General features: G+C 40.7%; 2 protein-coding genes across 3 annotated transcripts in view; one reads left to right on the top strand and one right to left on the bottom strand.

The window, feature by feature from the left end:
• Positions 1-9,713, top strand: part of pkn3 (protein kinase N3) — a 22,737-nt gene extending 13,024 nt beyond the window's left edge. Inside the window, exons 11-22 of the mRNA XM_084383742.1 lie at positions 640-799; positions 2,630-2,720; positions 2,923-2,984; positions 3,966-4,035; positions 4,236-4,327; positions 5,405-5,581; positions 5,692-5,754; positions 5,839-5,915; positions 6,206-6,348; positions 6,829-6,936; positions 7,131-7,211; positions 8,780-9,713. Coding sequence (XP_084239868.1) covers positions 640-799; positions 2,630-2,720; positions 2,923-2,984; positions 3,966-4,035; positions 4,236-4,327; positions 5,405-5,581; positions 5,692-5,754; positions 5,839-5,915; positions 6,206-6,348; positions 6,829-6,936; positions 7,131-7,211; positions 8,780-8,980 — 1,325 coding nt within the window. The 3' untranslated portion in view covers positions 8,981-9,713. The remainder of the gene's footprint in view (positions 1-639; positions 800-2,629; positions 2,721-2,922; positions 2,985-3,965; positions 4,036-4,235; positions 4,328-5,404; positions 5,582-5,691; positions 5,755-5,838; positions 5,916-6,205; positions 6,349-6,828; positions 6,937-7,130; positions 7,212-8,779) is intronic.
• Positions 9,710-17,170, bottom strand: zdhhc12b (zDHHC palmitoyltransferase 12b). 2 transcript variants are annotated; one of them, XM_084383743.1, is made up of 5 exons: positions 16,514-17,170; positions 16,126-16,265; positions 15,390-15,482; positions 12,301-12,470; positions 9,710-12,208 (listed from the first exon to the last, which is right to left on the bottom strand). In XM_084383743.1, exons 1-5 carry the CDS (start codon positions 16,608-16,610, stop codon positions 11,893-11,895), a joined length of 816 nt encoding a protein of 271 aa, XP_084239869.1. In that variant the 5' UTR covers positions 16,611-17,170; the 3' UTR covers positions 9,710-11,892. The 2 variants fall into 2 exon arrangements, with proteins under 2 accessions (XP_084239869.1, XP_084239870.1); XM_084383744.1 differs by having other exon boundaries at positions 12,301-12,467; positions 16,514-17,167.

Genomic DNA, 17,170 nt, shown 5'->3' with positions numbered 1-17,170 from the left:
GTTCCCTAGTTCCAGCACCCCTTGCTTGGACCACACCCATTTTTGAACTCAACTTAATTTTAATCTCAACTGCACACTCAAGTATTGTGACCGCATAGTTGTGACATTATTGCACTGACAACATTTTTGCCACCATGCAAGCAAAATAGTCAGAATTGCTTCTGTGGTAGTTCTCGCCACATTAAGTCTCCAGGACCACATTTTGCCATGATGACTCACACACAGAGACTCACAAGGTAACAATAATAACAGCCAACGCTGTCACAACTGGTAAAGATGTCAATGATACTAAGACGTATTTCTATTGTGCACCTTGATGTAGGGAGAGATACAGTAGTCCTTGTGATCAGGCAGCTTCATACTACCAACAAATACATCTCATCACCAATTAAATCACTGTAAACCAAACATGAAGCCATAATTTGACTTAATTGCTTTTTTTCCAACTCCAAATATCACTTGGATAAATTTTACGTTTAATTAATTTCAAGCCAGAGATTGTACTTAAAACATATAAGGTGAATCAGACACTGATTTCTTTTGAAGTATTTTTTTCTTTTCTCACTACTTGCATGTTAAAGTCCCTAAGTATAGTATTGAGATTTGATGTCTTTGTTTTGTCTCCATTTCTCTTCACAGGGAAGGACTTCCTGCGTGCTGCCCAGATGAACATGAACTTTGCCACCTGGGGCCGTTTGATGATGAGCATCCTGCCTCCCTGCAGCTCTCTGGAGCCCATGAGCCCACCATTAGCAGGCCCTAACGCTGGCTCCACATTATCGCCCACTTGTCCAGCAGGGTAAGTCTCTGTGGTGACTGTAGACACTGTGACCCAGAAACATCTCATCTATGAAAGAGCTGTTACAAAAGTGAGCTATTAACTTCTCTGCTTAGCTTGCCGCAGAGACTTGAGGCTATTTTTCTACCCACTCATGATATCTGAGACTAGAGAGAATGTGACTTAAGTGGAGGGCTGACAGCAGCATTATCACTGACCTGCATTCAGCGTTAAGGCAAGTTAGACATAGTGGTTATATAATAACAGTGTGTGAGAATATAAAAATGAGCATTATTGAAGGATAACGGTGGAGATATTCTACATTTTTATTATTGTGAACAAATCCCATGCACAGACCCAAACAAACAATGACTCTGACCTACTAACAAATATTGCTTTCTAAGAATTGACAAAATACAGAAATCATTAAAAACATGTTGATTACACTTAAAGGTATACTATGCAGGATTTTCCTTAAAAGCACACAAAAATAATCCCTCTCAGTCATCACTTATGACCTACTTAGAAGTGTGCGCCAGTGTTTGTATCTGCAGAGACTCTGTCCTCTGCCTCTATTTTCTTATCATTTTGTAGTGTTTGGGACGTTTCTTGGTATTGGCACCGGTGTGCCCCATGGGACCATTTTTGGGGAGAAATAGGAGAGAGTCTCTCCCACTTCAGCTGCTGAAGCTCTGAACTCCTTCAGAGTAGTAATGGGTGTCTTGGTGGCCTCCCTCACTAGTCTCCTTCTTGCACAGTCACTCAGTTTGTGAGGACGGCCTGCTCTAGGCAGATTTACACATGTGCCATATTCCTTCCATTTCTTAATGATGGATTTAACTGAACTCCGGGGGAAGTTCAGTGACTTGGAAATGTTTTTGTATCCATCCCCTGACTTATGCTTTTCAATAACATTTTCATAGAGTGTTCTTTTGTCTTCAGGGTGTAATTGTAGCCATGAATACTGACTAAGCAGTGACTGGGCCTTCAGACACAGGTGTCTTTACACTACCATCACTTGAGACACATTCACTGCACTCAGGTGATCTCCATTTCAGTAATTGTGAGACTACCAGCGCCAATTAGCTGGACCTCTGTTGAAATAGGTAAAATTGTCGTCTATTCTTAACTCAACTATGTCACTTTAAATAATTTGCACTTTTTAGTATGTTTCTGTTTTTGATATTTATTTTCTTATTTTGGTATTTTTTGATATACTTTCATTTTAATTCTATGCTGAGCCTCTGAAACTAAATTTTGTTCTGTGTTCATTTTTTGTTCACAGATGACAATAAAATCTGTTTAAGTCTTAGGTCAGTTAATTTAAAGGGGGTGAATACTTATGCAATCATATATATTTTTAATTAATTACTTTGTAGAAATCTGTTTTCACTTTGACATTAAAGAGTTTTTTTTGTAATGTCTCATCTCATCTCATTTTCTTAACCACTTTTCTGTGAGGGTCGCGGGGATGTTACCGCTTTATCCCCCCCCCTTTCGGGGGGTTGCGGGGGTTACTGGAGCCAATCCCAGTTTTTCATAGTTTTTTTTGTAATGTTTTTTGTCAAATAGGCTGAATTATATTGACCATGACTCCATTTACAAAAGCAATTGAAGGGGGTAGTTTTGCCATGAAGAGACAAGTAGGCAGACTTGCGTTTTATATGCGTAAGTATCTTTGGAACACTAACTGTTTAAATATCGGCTTAAGCATGTTTTTTGGTTGTGCATATACTGCTCAAAGGAACTGAGGAAATCAAGGGTGCATCAAGGACGCTAGTCAACAATGTCAACACCAGCACTAAAACCAGAATAATTGCAGTGTAATGTCTATTCCTAATTGTTTTTCAGAGAACCTGCTGTGGTGGGTCTAAATTTTCCTGAAGAACATCCAGGCAGATCTCCTCATCGCACAAGAAAGAACACCAAAGACTCTCCACTGGTGAGCAAGCCAGGTGCTCTGTTTCACTGAAAAAATATGGAACAGTGAGAATAGTTATACAAAGAAAAATACCAGTGTAACAAGAGGCCTATGGAGAAGTGGTTTTGTTCCATTACTAATGTGTTTTTTCCTTTTGTGTTTGAAAGATTCAGTTGATGTTTCAATGTATCTCTGTTGTCTGTTTACCTTGCTGAAAAAACAGTCTCCTCGTGAGAGCAAGAGCCCAAAGCCCAAGCGTCAACCCTCAATTCATCCACCTCTACAGTAAGTCATACTGAGTACTCAAGTACCGTGCTTAAGTACAGTTTCAAGGTACTTGTACTTTACTTGAGTACTTTAAGTTTTTACTTCCACTCTGCGACATTTTAGAGGCAAATATTTGTTCCACTGCATCTATTTTGATAACTTAAGTCACTAGTTACTTTGCAGATTAAATGCTGCATCAGAGCCAAAGTGAAACAATTAATTTGAAACAAATGAATTTGAATCTGTAATTGACTAAAAAAACACTGATTCCAATAATCAGGAAAATGCTGAATATCGGATCTGATAATCAATCAACCCCTAGTATATAGATTGTATATAAATACATGTACATATCTGTATAATTACTTTTATTTGTACTTTTGGTACTTAAGTACATTTAATATCAGATACTTTAAAACTTTTACTTAAGTACTATTCATTTAGGTGACATCACTTTTACCAAAGTAATGTTTTAACGCATTTTAACACTTTGACTTAAGTATGACTATAGTATGATATGATGTTTGGAGACTTTTTACAACACTGCTGAGAAGGAATGTGGAGTTTTGTTTTTGGAATTGGTTTTTGTTTGGAATTATTGTTTCATTCCCGTATTATGAGATAAACTGCAAACAAATATACATTTAACCATTTAACTTTGCTTAACAGTTCACATTTAAGTAAACCAAAAGACTTTATAAACATTTTACACACTATCCAGTACTAGTCTACCACTGTGGAATATCTCCATTGTGCAGCCAGTTTAACATAACACAGAGGAGCTGGTCAGGAATTTTGCAGTAAGAAAAGTTTGTATCTTCTTTGTGAAGCTGGCTGCCATCTTAGATTCTGGGGATAGAGATTATGACAGGTAGTGTTACCATTTGATTCATGTTAAATGTGTTGAGAAGATGGTTGGAAACACTTAGAAAATAGTAAAAACAGATCAGGAATATTTCAGTTAAAAAATATATGTGCTGTTTTTTACTCTTCATGCAGCATGGACGAAGGACTTCAGATGGACGACTTCAACTGCATTTCAGTTCTGGGAAGAGGTCACTTTGGAAAGGTACACATCTGCTCTAACTTGTTTTCCTGCACTAAGCTTGTAAAAATATCAGTGGAAGTGTTTTGAGCCGAAAAATTCAACAGGGCACTGTGAAATAAAGGTTAAGAGGTGTCCTGATGAGCTGCAGCTTGAATAAATCCAAATGTTTTAAAAGAAGATCTAAAGGTTTAACATGCATCAAACATTTCTCCTGATCCAAGGTTTTGCTAGCGGAGTATAAGAAGTCAAGCAAACTGTACGCCATCAAAGCCCTGAAGAAAGGAGACATTGTGACACGGGATGAAGTTGACAGGTAAGAAATCACTCAGCTGGTTCTTTTTGAAACATTATCAGTCTGTCAGTGCTTCTTTCCACAATTGCAATGTTCCTAATGGGTTCTGAGCTGCAGTCATTATGTATTTAGTGTAGTAAACACTCCATCAGTTGGTTAGAAGCTGTTTTAAAACCAGAGTGGACACACTTAAAGCCTGGAACAGAAGAGTGATTCTTTTGATTATACACATATCTATTTCTCTATATGACTTGTTGTTTCATTGTAAACTCAGTTCTTTTATCCCTGTTAGGATCCCGTAGCCAGATACTCCTTTCTAAGTTTTAAGGTTGATTACTCATGATCCAAGCAGCCATTGGCCTCCGTTTATGTCACTTAAGTGTTAAAATTAATCAACATAAACTTGAAATGGTAAATTCATCACAGTGAACGGCCTTTTCTTTCTGGACAAACTGCATTAGGACCGAGTTGTAATGTGAAGACAAGCAAGGGGCCCTGTTGTCTGAGAGTTTAACTCTCAAAATCAAAAGAAAGCTAACTGAGACCTGATTAAAGAATAGTCTGAATTTGTTGTACCTGTATAACTCACCTGGTAGAGCATGTGCACCATGTACAGCAGTGGCCCAGGTTCTATTCCAGCCTGTGGTCCTTTGCTGCATGCCTTCCCCTCTCTCTGACCTCCCATTCTTGTCTGTCTCTACTAGCAGGCCTGTCTATTTTTTGGCTTTCAGCCTTTATTTTATCTTTTTAAGAAAATGAAAGAACTGTGAATTTGGTCATTTCTTACATTCCAAGTGTTTTCCTTGGTGCTAGCATCTCTGACTCCTTGAAATTAAATATTTAGCTAGTCCTCTTTCTAAGAGCGACAGGTGTCGTGTGTCATTCATTCAGCTTAGCGACTTTATTGAGTGAATACTATGAACACTATTAACATTCATTAGCCCACTTTATTAATGTTTCTAAAGCATTATGAACCTGTATTTCTTTCGCTAGTTCCCTCATGTATCTGAAATGAAGATGAATTGACTATATTTTTGGAGCTTTGATTAAAAATGTATAATGAGTTAATTATGACAATTTGCGTGTGTGTGTGTTAAGCCTCGTCTGTGAAAAGAGGATCTTTGAAGTGATCAATGCCTCACGACATCCTTTCCTGGTGAACCTGCACGGCTGCTTCCAGACTGCAGACCACGTGTGCTTTGTGATGGCCTACTCCCCTGGAGGAGACCTCATGACACACATTCACACCAACATCTTCGATGAGAAACAGGCCTGGTTAGCAGAAATCACTCAGTTAACCATGACATAAGTAAATATGTCCAGTGACATTCAGCAAAAATACAGGGATGTTTGTATGAATTCCATCTCTCTCTACCTGCTTTCAGGTTTTATTCGTCCTGTGTGCTGCTCGGCCTGGAGTTTCTCCACCAAAACAAAATAGTTTACCGGTGAGTCCATCTCTTTCAGAAATGATTTCATACCTTGCTTCATGCTGGGAGCATGTGATGTTATCTGGTCTGTCTGTCTGACAGGGACCTGAAGCTGGATAATCTGTTAATGGATGCAGATGGTTTTGTCAGGATAGCAGACTTTGGCTTGTGCAAAGAAGGTAAGAAAATTACCCATTTTATGTCATTTTCCAAACTTTTAAATGTGATTTAACTTTCCAGTACATGGCAAGTGAGGCAGAAGCACTCTTTGCTGTCTGTGTCAGTGTAAAATGTTCCACATCATTGTTGGTAGAAATGGTTGTCAAGATTTCGTGTGCGTAGGCTTGGAATGTGAAAACCTGTTCTTATGATGGCGTCCTGTGACTTATGTGATTGACTGTGATTGACAGAGTGTAATCAGTGTCACGTGTGTCTGCGTGATAGCTAAATAAGGCTGTACTGTCTGTAGGTATGGGCCACGGGGATCGCACCTCAACATTCTGTGGCACACCAGAGTTTCTGGCCCCAGAGGTGCTGACAGACAACAACTACACCCGCAGTGTTGACTGGTGGGGGCTGGGGGTCCTCATCTATGAGATGCTGGTGGGGGAGGTCAGTATAAATGAACAAAGCAAAGGCAAAGCGGACAGCTCTTCAGGAAAGCCACAGGTTCACTATGTGGAAATGAGTTTGTGTTTAGTTTGATTGATTGCAAATATGAACCAGTAAAGACAATATACGCTGAAGCTGTAAGGGCCTGCATTACCCCCATTACACCCCATGCAGATACAAAGTCAGGTGAAGTTTCATAGTCCACAAAACACAAGCGCACCCACTCTGAGGTGTGTGCATGAGCTTGACTGAATGGCGAGGGTGTACATAACATCATTTCAAATCAATTTTACAATCTTGGGGCTTGCCGGGACTTCAGAGTCCCCAGCTTCTTCAGTTTCAGTTGTGGACTTTTAAACTTCAACTGACTTTCCATCGGCATGAGGGTGAGTAGATATGACTTTAAAATGCACAAAGTACAAGTTTTTGTAAGATTCATCGAGAAGTTTGAAGTTTGTGCTGCTCTCTCTTCTCTTTTAGTCTCCTTTCCCAGGTGATGATGAGGAAGAAGTGTTTGACAGCATCGTCAATGATGACGTGCGCTACCCTCGCTTCCTTTCTCCAGAATCTGTGTCCCTCATACAAAAGGTGTGCTTCTTATCATTTGGGTGGGAATTCTCCCAGGGTATTTCTTATTTCTTTTTAGGCGACAAAACCACTGTCATGTTAAAACATCACTGATTTCAGTTGACATTTGATTAAATCATGTAGTGCTTTACCTGATGTGAGGGTTGTGTGTCCCAATGTAGTGACTCCCCTCCGCTGCTCTCTCTGTGTTTTAGCTGCTGCAGAAGAATCCTGAGATGAGGCTTGGAGGAGGAGAGGACGATGCCTCCGCGATCAAAAGACACAAATTCTTTCAGGTCATTATCCAGCCAGGCTCTACTGGCCAACTTACACTCTAACCTCTTCACTGTGAAACAGTAGAAGTCTGACTGACTGCTCTTTAGAGCTTCAACTCAAACCAGCATAAGGGAAGTATTTTATTGAGCTCCTTCTTTATCTCAGATGTTTCTTACACTCCGAACTCTTGTTGCCCTGCAGAGAGGAGGAGGTAGAGTTCAGCTCAACTTTAACAATACATCTTATACAGAAATGAAGAGAATATTCACAACTGTCTTGTAATGTTTACTGGCAAAGTTCTGTGTGAGACCAAAATACTCAACAAAGAATGCCAAAATCATATAACAATTAACTTCCCCTCTTTCACTGATCACTTTGTTGAATTATTCATATCCAGTTAGTGTGTACAATATGGCTGACAATTTGAAGTTACAGTGGTGTGGAAGTGAGGGAAATCTAATGACATGGAAGCAGTTGGTAGATGGACTGAAGAGTGAGAGATAACTTGAATGCCCTTTTTTTGGTATCTTAAATGTGCTATTGTACTTCTGTGATGCTCTGTCCGATTATCACATTTTCTTCCACTACAGACACTTTAATTTATCACGGAAGGCAAAGCACATAATTGATAACTTTAAAGCTGGAGTTGGTAAGATTGTAGAAACCAGCAAGAGCAGCCAAAAAATCCCACCTCCTCCCTTCAGACATCCCTCCAGAGCCGCTCCTCCAAACAACGCCTGACCACACAGACACAGACAGCCCCGTAGCTTTCGCTGGCCAGCTGGGAGGTGTATGTTAGTGGTTATGTTACTATATTTAATGAGCTCTGTTAGCTTTTTTAGTCTAAAGAATACATAAATAAACAACTCTGTTAAATGCCAGAATCATATAAACACAAGTAAAAATAGCCGTTATGAACATACCTTAGTCAGAAAATCCTACCCAACTCAGAGTTCCTGCTCACTGCTGTGGGTGTCTGCTTTGTGCTAACATTATTTGGGTGGCTGCTCTGTTCTACGGCTCAGATGCTGTGTACTGTGAGGGCAGCACATTGTTGTCATCACTAACCATATCCAGCTACCTCATGTCTCACTCACGCGTAAGAAAACAACATTATCATAATGAGCGTAAAGAACGAACATGCCTATTGGTATCACTCACCGCTGTCGAGCTAGTGTGTAAGCATTGGGACATTTTTCACTTTCATTGCCATACTTGTGCGTCTAGCTCACTAATAGTTTCATTAATAAATCTGCTGGTATGTAGGTAGACAGACAGGTCGCCTATCCAATCATTTCATGTGGCCAAACAAAACAATTGGATTGGCTTATTAGAGGACTGCACAGCCACAGGCACCTTTTTTTCCTTTATTGTCAGAGTATTTGATTTATTGATTGCCTTTGGGATGTTCAGAGATTTTCTACAACTTTTACAAAAAAAGCCTCAAAATAACTTCCCAAGGTAACAGGTAGCACATCCACAGCGCTGACGGCCTATTGAATCTAGCTCATAATGGCAGTCTTTTGTCAAGTTTGATAATCTTTTTTGTGTGACTGCTGCTGTTCAACAACCCACTGTCTGTCACCAGGCGATGGACTGGGACGCTCTCCTGGCCAAAAAGATGAAACCTCCCTTCCTGCCGGTCATCAGAGCACCGAAGGACGTCAGTAACTTTGACGAGGAGTTCACTCGCCTGAAGCCAGTCCTCACCCTCCCACGAACACCCTGCATCCTCACTGCCGAGCAGCAAGAAATCTTTGCTGACTTTGACTTCTCCCTCATGAGTTGACCAAAGGGATTTTTTGTGACAGGCAGCTCCAATTTAAACCTACTTTTATTTGCCACAAAACTCTCAACAGAAGCAGAGAAACTGCTGTCCTGCCTTTTTCCACACTGTTCCACATTTCCAGCTGCACATCATCTGTGGACTGTTTACTAAAACACACAACAGTGTCCAGCATCATCGGCCTAGCTTCAGCCGTCACACTTCACTGACACACGTTAAGTCTTGCTGGGTCTGATTTCATGATTTATTTTCACGTGTCTTGTCCCTGCCAAATTTATTTTGAACTGTTCAATGCTGATTCTGTCATCAAACAGTGAGATCACTGATTTCCTGTTTACACTGGCCCGTGCAATAATGAGTTTTTGCTCGTAAATTTATATTTTTTACAAATGTACATTGTACTAGTGATGTCCCAAACATCAGCGCTGCCTCTCAACCCAAAGTCCTCCTCCTTGTAAATATTTGTAATCTTAATGAAGAGACTTTCTGCCAGTTATTATAACCATTCTATGTCCATTTGTTGTTTGTTGGGATGTAATATACTGAAAATATCCAAATTGTTAATTTAAGTTCCTTCATTTCCCAGTCAGTACAACTGTATCTGGATTTTTTTAACTATCATGAAGATTATGCTTATACTGAACAAACCAGCCTGTATGTAAAGTGTGAACTACATGAAGGAACATATGAATGAATAAATGTATCTCTGCTGGAATCTGAAAGACCAGGAACTCTTCATGAAACATTGATTTATTGATGTACGCAGTCATTTCAAAGTAGTAAAAATCATTGCATGACAGTATTGCATATAATTCAGAAGAACACAACATGAATTAAAATGTTAATTCATAGAAACCAGAGCACTCACTGACAATGACTCAGTCCAGCTGGAGGGAATCTACATGTTGTCCAACACTACTACCACATTTATTGCTCTCTTACAAGGTTACTATTGCACAAGGAGAAGCTCTAATGGAAATACCAGACAATGTATTGCACCCAAAGCTCTGTACTCCTCCAGTTACTCATTAAAACAGTCATACAAAAACCAAAAGACATTTTCTGATCCAAAATAGTTTAAAAATGATATACAATATAAAATAGCTTGAAATGCTGTCCATTGAAAGTCAAAGCATCCTGTACATTGTGGATTATATTATAGGAATACAGTTTTTCACACCATCATATTTCAAAATATTCATATCTATAATATTAGCAAAATTGTCATTTGTCATTCTCTCACTTCAACTAACAGCTTTTTTCTTCAGATTAAAGCTGCTGAAGCAAGTGGACCCTGTAGAACCTCTGTGCAGAATAAATATGAATCAGCAATTAATCACAAGAAACAAGAACAGAATGAAAGTGTCACTAAAACCACAAATGTACCAATTTCTTAAAAAAACATCAGGATCTGACAGAGAAACCATAGCAACCGTGGATCTAGATTGTCTACACATGCACCTAAAACAAGTTTATTTAATCAAATGTTTGACAATAATAATAATAGTAAACTTTAGAGTTCATTAACAGTCAGTCAGGTTTACCATGTATCATGGTGCTTCACACATGTACTTACTGCCACATAATTGATTGAGTGAAGGATGCTGGAGTGGGTCGGGTTTCAGTTGGATATATAAACAAAGACCTGCTTCACTCAGGGCCTTAAAATTGGACAGTAAGGTGCCTTCAGACACTGTGGAGATACTTGAATGGTTGTAAACAATTGTTGGAATAAGGGCTGTAGTGCTGGTAACCTGCTGTCCACACAGAGATGCTAACTACGAGCAGGTCTCTCATTCTAGGGACAACAAGACAACTTTTAGTCTGTCCACTGCCATAAACAGGACATGTAGGGGACACTTTCTATGAAGACCACATCTATATTGCCTTATAGGGGCAGTCATAGTGTATTGTAATGCATTCGTAATGGTTTATGACTACACTCACAAACACACATACTGCTCTTGACCAGTCAAACTAGAGGTTGACTGATGGGGCTTTTAATACATTATGACCACCTATACACACCTCAACAGTCTATAACTGTGCAGTTATAGTTCATAGAATATCATAACCTATCACTGTATGTGTTTAGTAGAGTGAACTTCATATTGATGATGACTAATGATCAGAATGATCTTTTTAACAATGACAGAAAAGTCTGAAGGCTGTTTGTCATATTAACAGATTATAACTACCAGTTGATCTACTGTTAGAAGTAGTAATTCATACACAAAACTGTCTCCAGGCCATAAGGTAAGAAAAGTCACAGCCATAAGAAGTTGTCTGTCTGAGGCAAAGACGCAAAATCTAATGCCAATGGCCTCTGCAGCAATCTGCCTTGATGGTTTAAACACGCCCAAGTGAGCATCCAGATTAAGTCCATGCAGACAGGGATGATGGTTTGCATTCAAGCAACTGCAGGAAAATTGAATTCAGTTTAATTTCTTGTAAATGGTTTGTTCATATTTTAATTGTAATTGTTTACTCGTGTAAAACTGCCCGTTTAGGCAAAATGTTGACATGAAAAGTGACCAGGTGGTCGGTGTCTCTGTTCATCTTTTCTCTCTGTGCCCTTATTCTAACGCAACCTCTGCTGTTGTTAAAGTGCATCAGAAAGCACTGTGTTTATGAGTGTAGTCATAAAGCATTATGAATGCATCAAAATACACTTTGAATGCCCCCATAACAAGACAACATAAGCCATCAATCCAGTGCAGTGCTGAATCACAAGGATGTTAAAGCAGGGAAATGTTAGAGTTATGGCACAACAACACCAGTGCCTCTATAAAAAGTAAACTGCACACAGGGATAGTTAATAGTTTGTGGTCAAGTGTATGTGATCAACAGATCCAGAAAGGTTCTTCATGAGTGAAATCCAGTCTTTTCAGTCTGTTAATACTTGTGGTGTGTTCTTAGACTTGGTCGCTGCCCTCCCTGAAGTACACCTGTTCCCACACCACTGTACCCCACACGCAGAAGAAACCCCAAAGGTTGTGGAAGGTGCCGCGGTCGAAGGGGTTTTCATCAGCGCCGCAGTGCTTGAGGTAGGAGATGCGGTGGCGCGACATGAACTCCCAGGTGGTGGTGTTGAGAGAAACCAGGTAGAGGTGGGAGCCGAGCAGGAGCAGCACAATCAGCGAGAGCAGAGCCAGCAACACGGCCACGGCTAGCAGCATGCCGTTGGTATGAAGCCACAGCTGCCAGGTGGGCACGTAACTGAACCCCGTCCTGAGGAGACAAGCAGGAAAGGATCAGACTGTGAAGGTTTGGAGCTGCATAAATCTGCAAGCAGTGGTGATTGGTGACGGTGGTGTACTCACCAGGCGATGTGCAGCCCCCACAGCAGCACCAGCAGCTGGACAGCCAGATAAAGCACAAACCAGCGGTGGTTCTTCTCGCCAACACAGTTCTCAATCCAGGGGCAGTGATGGTCGTAACGCCGGACACAGTGCTGACAAGTCTGGCAGTGCTTCGATCTCATTGGCTGCTGCTTGGAATAAAGATTAACAAATATGAGAGGACACAGAAACAAGAAATATCAGGGGTAGACTGATTATCGGCCCTGGTCGATTATCAGTATTGGTGATTTTTTTGTCAGATTATCAATAAAGTAAAACTAATTTAAAAATGTGCTCCTTTGGCTCTGATGCAGCATCCTCTTACACAATGTCCCGCCCACAACACTATCTGATTGGTAACGAATCACAATTAACAGCCTGTAAACACTGAATAATCTGAATCTGCAAAGTAACTAGTAACTAAATGTTTCAAATAAATGTAGTGGAGAGGAAGTGTGAAGTAGCAGGAAATGGAAATTCTCAAGTAAAGTACCTGAGAATTGTACTTAGGAACAGTACTTGAGTAAATTGCACTTAGTCCACCCTAGGTTTATTGAAATTTTGACACAAAGGTTTTTTAATTTTTACTGAATATTTACAGGTTTTCAGTCTCTTTGATTTCTCATAATCGGTATTGGCCCTGAAAAAGCCATATCAGTCAACCCCTAAAAAAATATTATTAGAAAACAGATATTCATGCTTTGCAGACTGCTAGCATTACATTCAAAGCTGTCGTAGGGCTGGCTGGTAAGGCCTTAAGATAATATCGCAAAATGTTTAGGCTATATCGCAATACAAGATATACACCTGTACCTATACATGCTCGGACTGGGAGTTGATAACTCGACATTGATATTGTGACAGTATTGTTGGGTAAGTACTGGTACTTGACTTAATGTGAACACAATGAGCTTTTTGATCAATTATCATCAGTAATGTGGATGTAATGACTAACTGCGTAAAGACAAATATTAGAACAAGTAGAACAGTGTGGTCTTTACTGTAATGAGTCTTTAAAACTAGGAAAAGACAACACTTATGACATATCACCATATAATGATATCTAAAATCTACAATATATATTTACTGTGCAGTCTCATCAAGACAACTATATAATATGGAAATACTGCCCAGCCCTACCCTGTCCTTTTTAAACACTGGTTAACAGCCAGGCTGGATTGGAGCCAGCTCCATCCAGTGTTCTGTAATGCTCATATTGACCAGTGGTGTGAAAATAATAACTGCTGTTGTTCATCAGCCTGGAAAAACATGTTGCAATGAGACTTCTGAGGCTTCAGACCTTCACTGAGCAGAAAGAGCACAGGATGTCCCAATGGAGAATCTGTGCGACTGTGTTACAGCGCTTCCCTTCCCTGTACTCTCTGTCTTGGGAAAACAGCCATGTTAACCATCTGTTAAGTCACAGAGAGTTCTTTAAACAGAACACCCAGGGAGCCGGAGAGGTCTCAACTCTGTGTTCACGGCAGGACAGAGCTGCACGCAAAGACAAACATAGGGGCTCTTAAGACAGCACCTAGATAATCTTCAGTTGTGATGTTTCAAACATAGTGTGTGTAGAGTGTATAAAGACGTGGACGTAGCCTCTGTGACAGTCATCCAGAGGTTTCTAGAGAGCCTGTATGAAGCTCAGTGTGACGGCTCACTGAGGCAGGGCCTGCCACTCCCAGCTAATCCAAAAATGGGCAAAAAGGTGGAGCATGACTTTAAGCCTTAAACTTATTCTTAATGAGCAAGTTATATAAAGATTCAACCCCCATACAGTTTTCATGAGGGGATAAATTAGGTATAGTTATACTATAATATACCATCTTTTGTACCAGCTGTAAACATGTTTGTTTCTGCAATAAAGTTGAACTTCTTAACATGGGCTCTTATGGGGATTGACTTGCCATTAGAGGAACTTTTAGCCCTGGTTTTGAACAGAAAAACACCTTTTTATTAGGCTTGTATGTTACAGACATGCAGACGTATAATCACTTCCTGTATACAACTGTAAACATGCGACCTGACCGCTTAAACACCTCCTGTATCATATGCTGGTTCGTGTTCGCTGGTGGTTGTACAGGTGTGTAACACAGAACTGTGCTGCTCGGCAACCCATCTGTTATTCTATACCACTGAGGGATCCTACAACTACTGTAGAACTTCAAGTGTCACATTTCAGTCTGAGAGCTACACTGGCACCACAGATGACAAACACCATGTCCACGGACAGTCAGTCAATCAAAAGGCTCGCTACTACATCTGATGGTCTTCCCCAGATCTTTCTCTGTTGCCACTTATATTATCACTCACACACATGACCAAAGTTTCATGCTTCCACACTACATTTGGACTGGGGGAAATGGCTGTAAATAATATTGCAATATTTTTAGGTTATATTTCAATACACAATATATATCTCGATATTTGAAATCTTCTCAGAAGCACTTCATAGATGCTAGGACTGGGTGATAAAATCAGATATCACTATATTTTCATCAGATGTAAAGTCAATATACTGCCATGCCCTGCTTGACAACTGAGCACACACTGTCCACCATCTGTAGGATGTAGTTTAAAGTTGAGATCCAGAATGAGCTTTCACACTTTCACACAGCATGCTCAAGTATGAAATCAAACTTTTCTTTTTTTATTATTTTTGATTTGTTGTGAAGGTTGCAATTCAAAATAACTAACACAGGTGGTGATAAATGCATAGTAATCACTAATTTTCCATAGTATCGATGCACCTGTACCAGCCGCGCTTTCTCACGTTCTTCTCTCCAACAGTGTTGACACACACTCCACTGCAGTGTCCACACAGGCCCACCTCCTTTCACTCTTCCATCGTCAGAAGTAAACTGACTTGACATGCTGTCAGCTAATCTCACAGTACAAAAGTTTTGTTACAGTTATCTTTTAATAAAAATCGAAAAAAAATGTTGCCCTCAGTGTTGTGTCAACAACTTTGACACTCTTCTGCTCCCATCTTTTCTCTCACTGTGTTAACCCCTGTGAAAGTGTTTCACATGCCACGTGAGCCCACGGCAGTGTGGTGGGCCGCTTACCTGCAGCAGACAGTGGCCACAGCGGCGCTGCCGCAGGGACTTGGTGGTGGGTGGGATCATGTCCTGCTGCTCCTCAGTCACTCCCAGCGTGAACTGGCACAACACAAGAGACAAACTGGTCAAACATGCCAAGGCCCACTTTCAGTTCGAGCTTTTACCTTTTTGTGTGCTTGTTTACATTCCTGCAAACACAGCATCCCACAATTTAATTCAGACTGTGTTTCCAACAGGCCTGACGTAAATATACCCTTCATCAGAACTTGTGTCTGATATAGTATGGTATGGTATGGTATGGTAATAGCTAAATATTCCATAAGTTCCATTCCTGGCATACAGATGTACTGACTGCAAAACAGCGATGCATCAAATGGATGCATCACCTGCAACACAATACACCTGCAACGCCTGAGGAGGCAGTAAGAGATACTGTCAGCCGGAATCAATAAAGGTTTCTCAGGTCACGGAGACAATCCTTTTTTAAGGATAAATGTAAAGGAAATGGCCCCAAGACAACAAATAAAAGAGCATAACTTTTGTTTGGTAAAGAAAAATGGTTTCAGTGATTCATCTGAACCATTTTTACATCTTTCAACTTACACACAATTCTCCCAAAACACGAGTGTCCCAGACATCTTAACCTGCAACATCTATTAAACTGCCATTACTTATACTGACTTTTGAATGCCAACCAACCATACACGTGATGACAGAGATATACATTAGGATCATTTATTACCTGTAGATCGCTGTCATCAGACAGGATGAAGCCTGGGTCCATCAGAGAAACAGCGAAATAGAGCAGCACCGACACCAGCACCAGCAGGACGAAGAGCACGGGCTGGACGAGCTGGCCTGTCTCCTCCTGCTTCCTCAGCTCTTCAACCAGAACACACACACGAGACTATGCTTTAATTCTATATAGTAAACCAAAGACTAGCTCCTGCACGGGCAAGTTTATTTTTCATACATCAGAACTAGACAGTAACAGGAGAGTAGCTGTCTTCCACAACATCAGCATGTATTATCATTAAGCATCAAGATCTAATACGTTATTCCACATATTCTAGTTATTAGTTTAAGCCTACAGCTCAACGGAATGAAGTGCTATGCTGTGGCAGTCTTACCTGTATCATGTAGGAAGAGTATCAACGTTATGACCCATGTCAGAATCACATGAGCTGTTCGCACCAGAAACCCTGAGCCGAACACATTTTTGAACATGGTCCTAGCATGTTAGAGCATCCGTCGCATCGTTCAGCTGTTCGGACTGACAGCTGTCACTGACAGGACAGTCGCTGTGTGGTGTTAGCTGCAGGCTGCCCACAAGATGATATCCAGCGCGCAAAAACAAACCACAGAGGCTGACGTCAGCGCTCCTGGAGCATCGAGAGGCGTTGTGTCAGACCGTTCGTTACCGTTAACGTCGTCAGAGAGCGGACGGTTACCGTTAGATTAGGACCGTGCGCGCTAGCTTGCGGTCTTCAGCATTTGTTTCGCGTGACTGAGCTGAACATTATATTGCATTTAAGCACCACATACACAATAAACATAATATCTATTGTAAGAGCATTATATAGTATTTAATGACTACACGGAATGAGCTTCCGCAGCTAAAATACGGTACAAACCGACCGCTTCGTTTACGGTTCCACTGCTAATTTTTTGTTGTTGTCCCTGTACTGTCTCAGCTGTGATTGGCCAGTCTCGGTCACGAGGAAATCCAGGATAGGGTGGCCGGGAGGGACATAATTGCCCGAGACTGTCGGGTGTACCCGGGACGA

This window comes from Pagrus pagrus (assembly GCF_965226575.1).
Source record: "Pagrus pagrus genome assembly, chromosome: 19".
NCBI classification, from domain to species: Eukaryota; Metazoa; Chordata; class Actinopteri; order Spariformes; family Sparidae; genus Pagrus; species Pagrus pagrus.
This window is presented reverse-complemented; position numbering and strand designations above follow the sequence as displayed.

Bases quoted from the DNA above. Each gene is read 5' to 3' on its own strand.
- zdhhc12b (XM_084383743.1), bottom strand. From the start codon at position 16,610: ATGTTCAAAAATGTGTTCGGCTCAGGGTTTCTGGTGCGAACAGCTCAT. The intron at 16,266-16,513 runs GTAAGACTGCCA...TTCTGGTTGAAG, and splicing joins ACTCTTCCTACATGATACAG to AGCTGAGGAAGCAGGAGGAG. The intron at 12,209-12,300 runs GTGAGTACACCA...TTGTCTCCTCAG, and splicing joins TGGGGGCTGCACATCGCCTG to GACGGGGTTCAGTTACGTGC.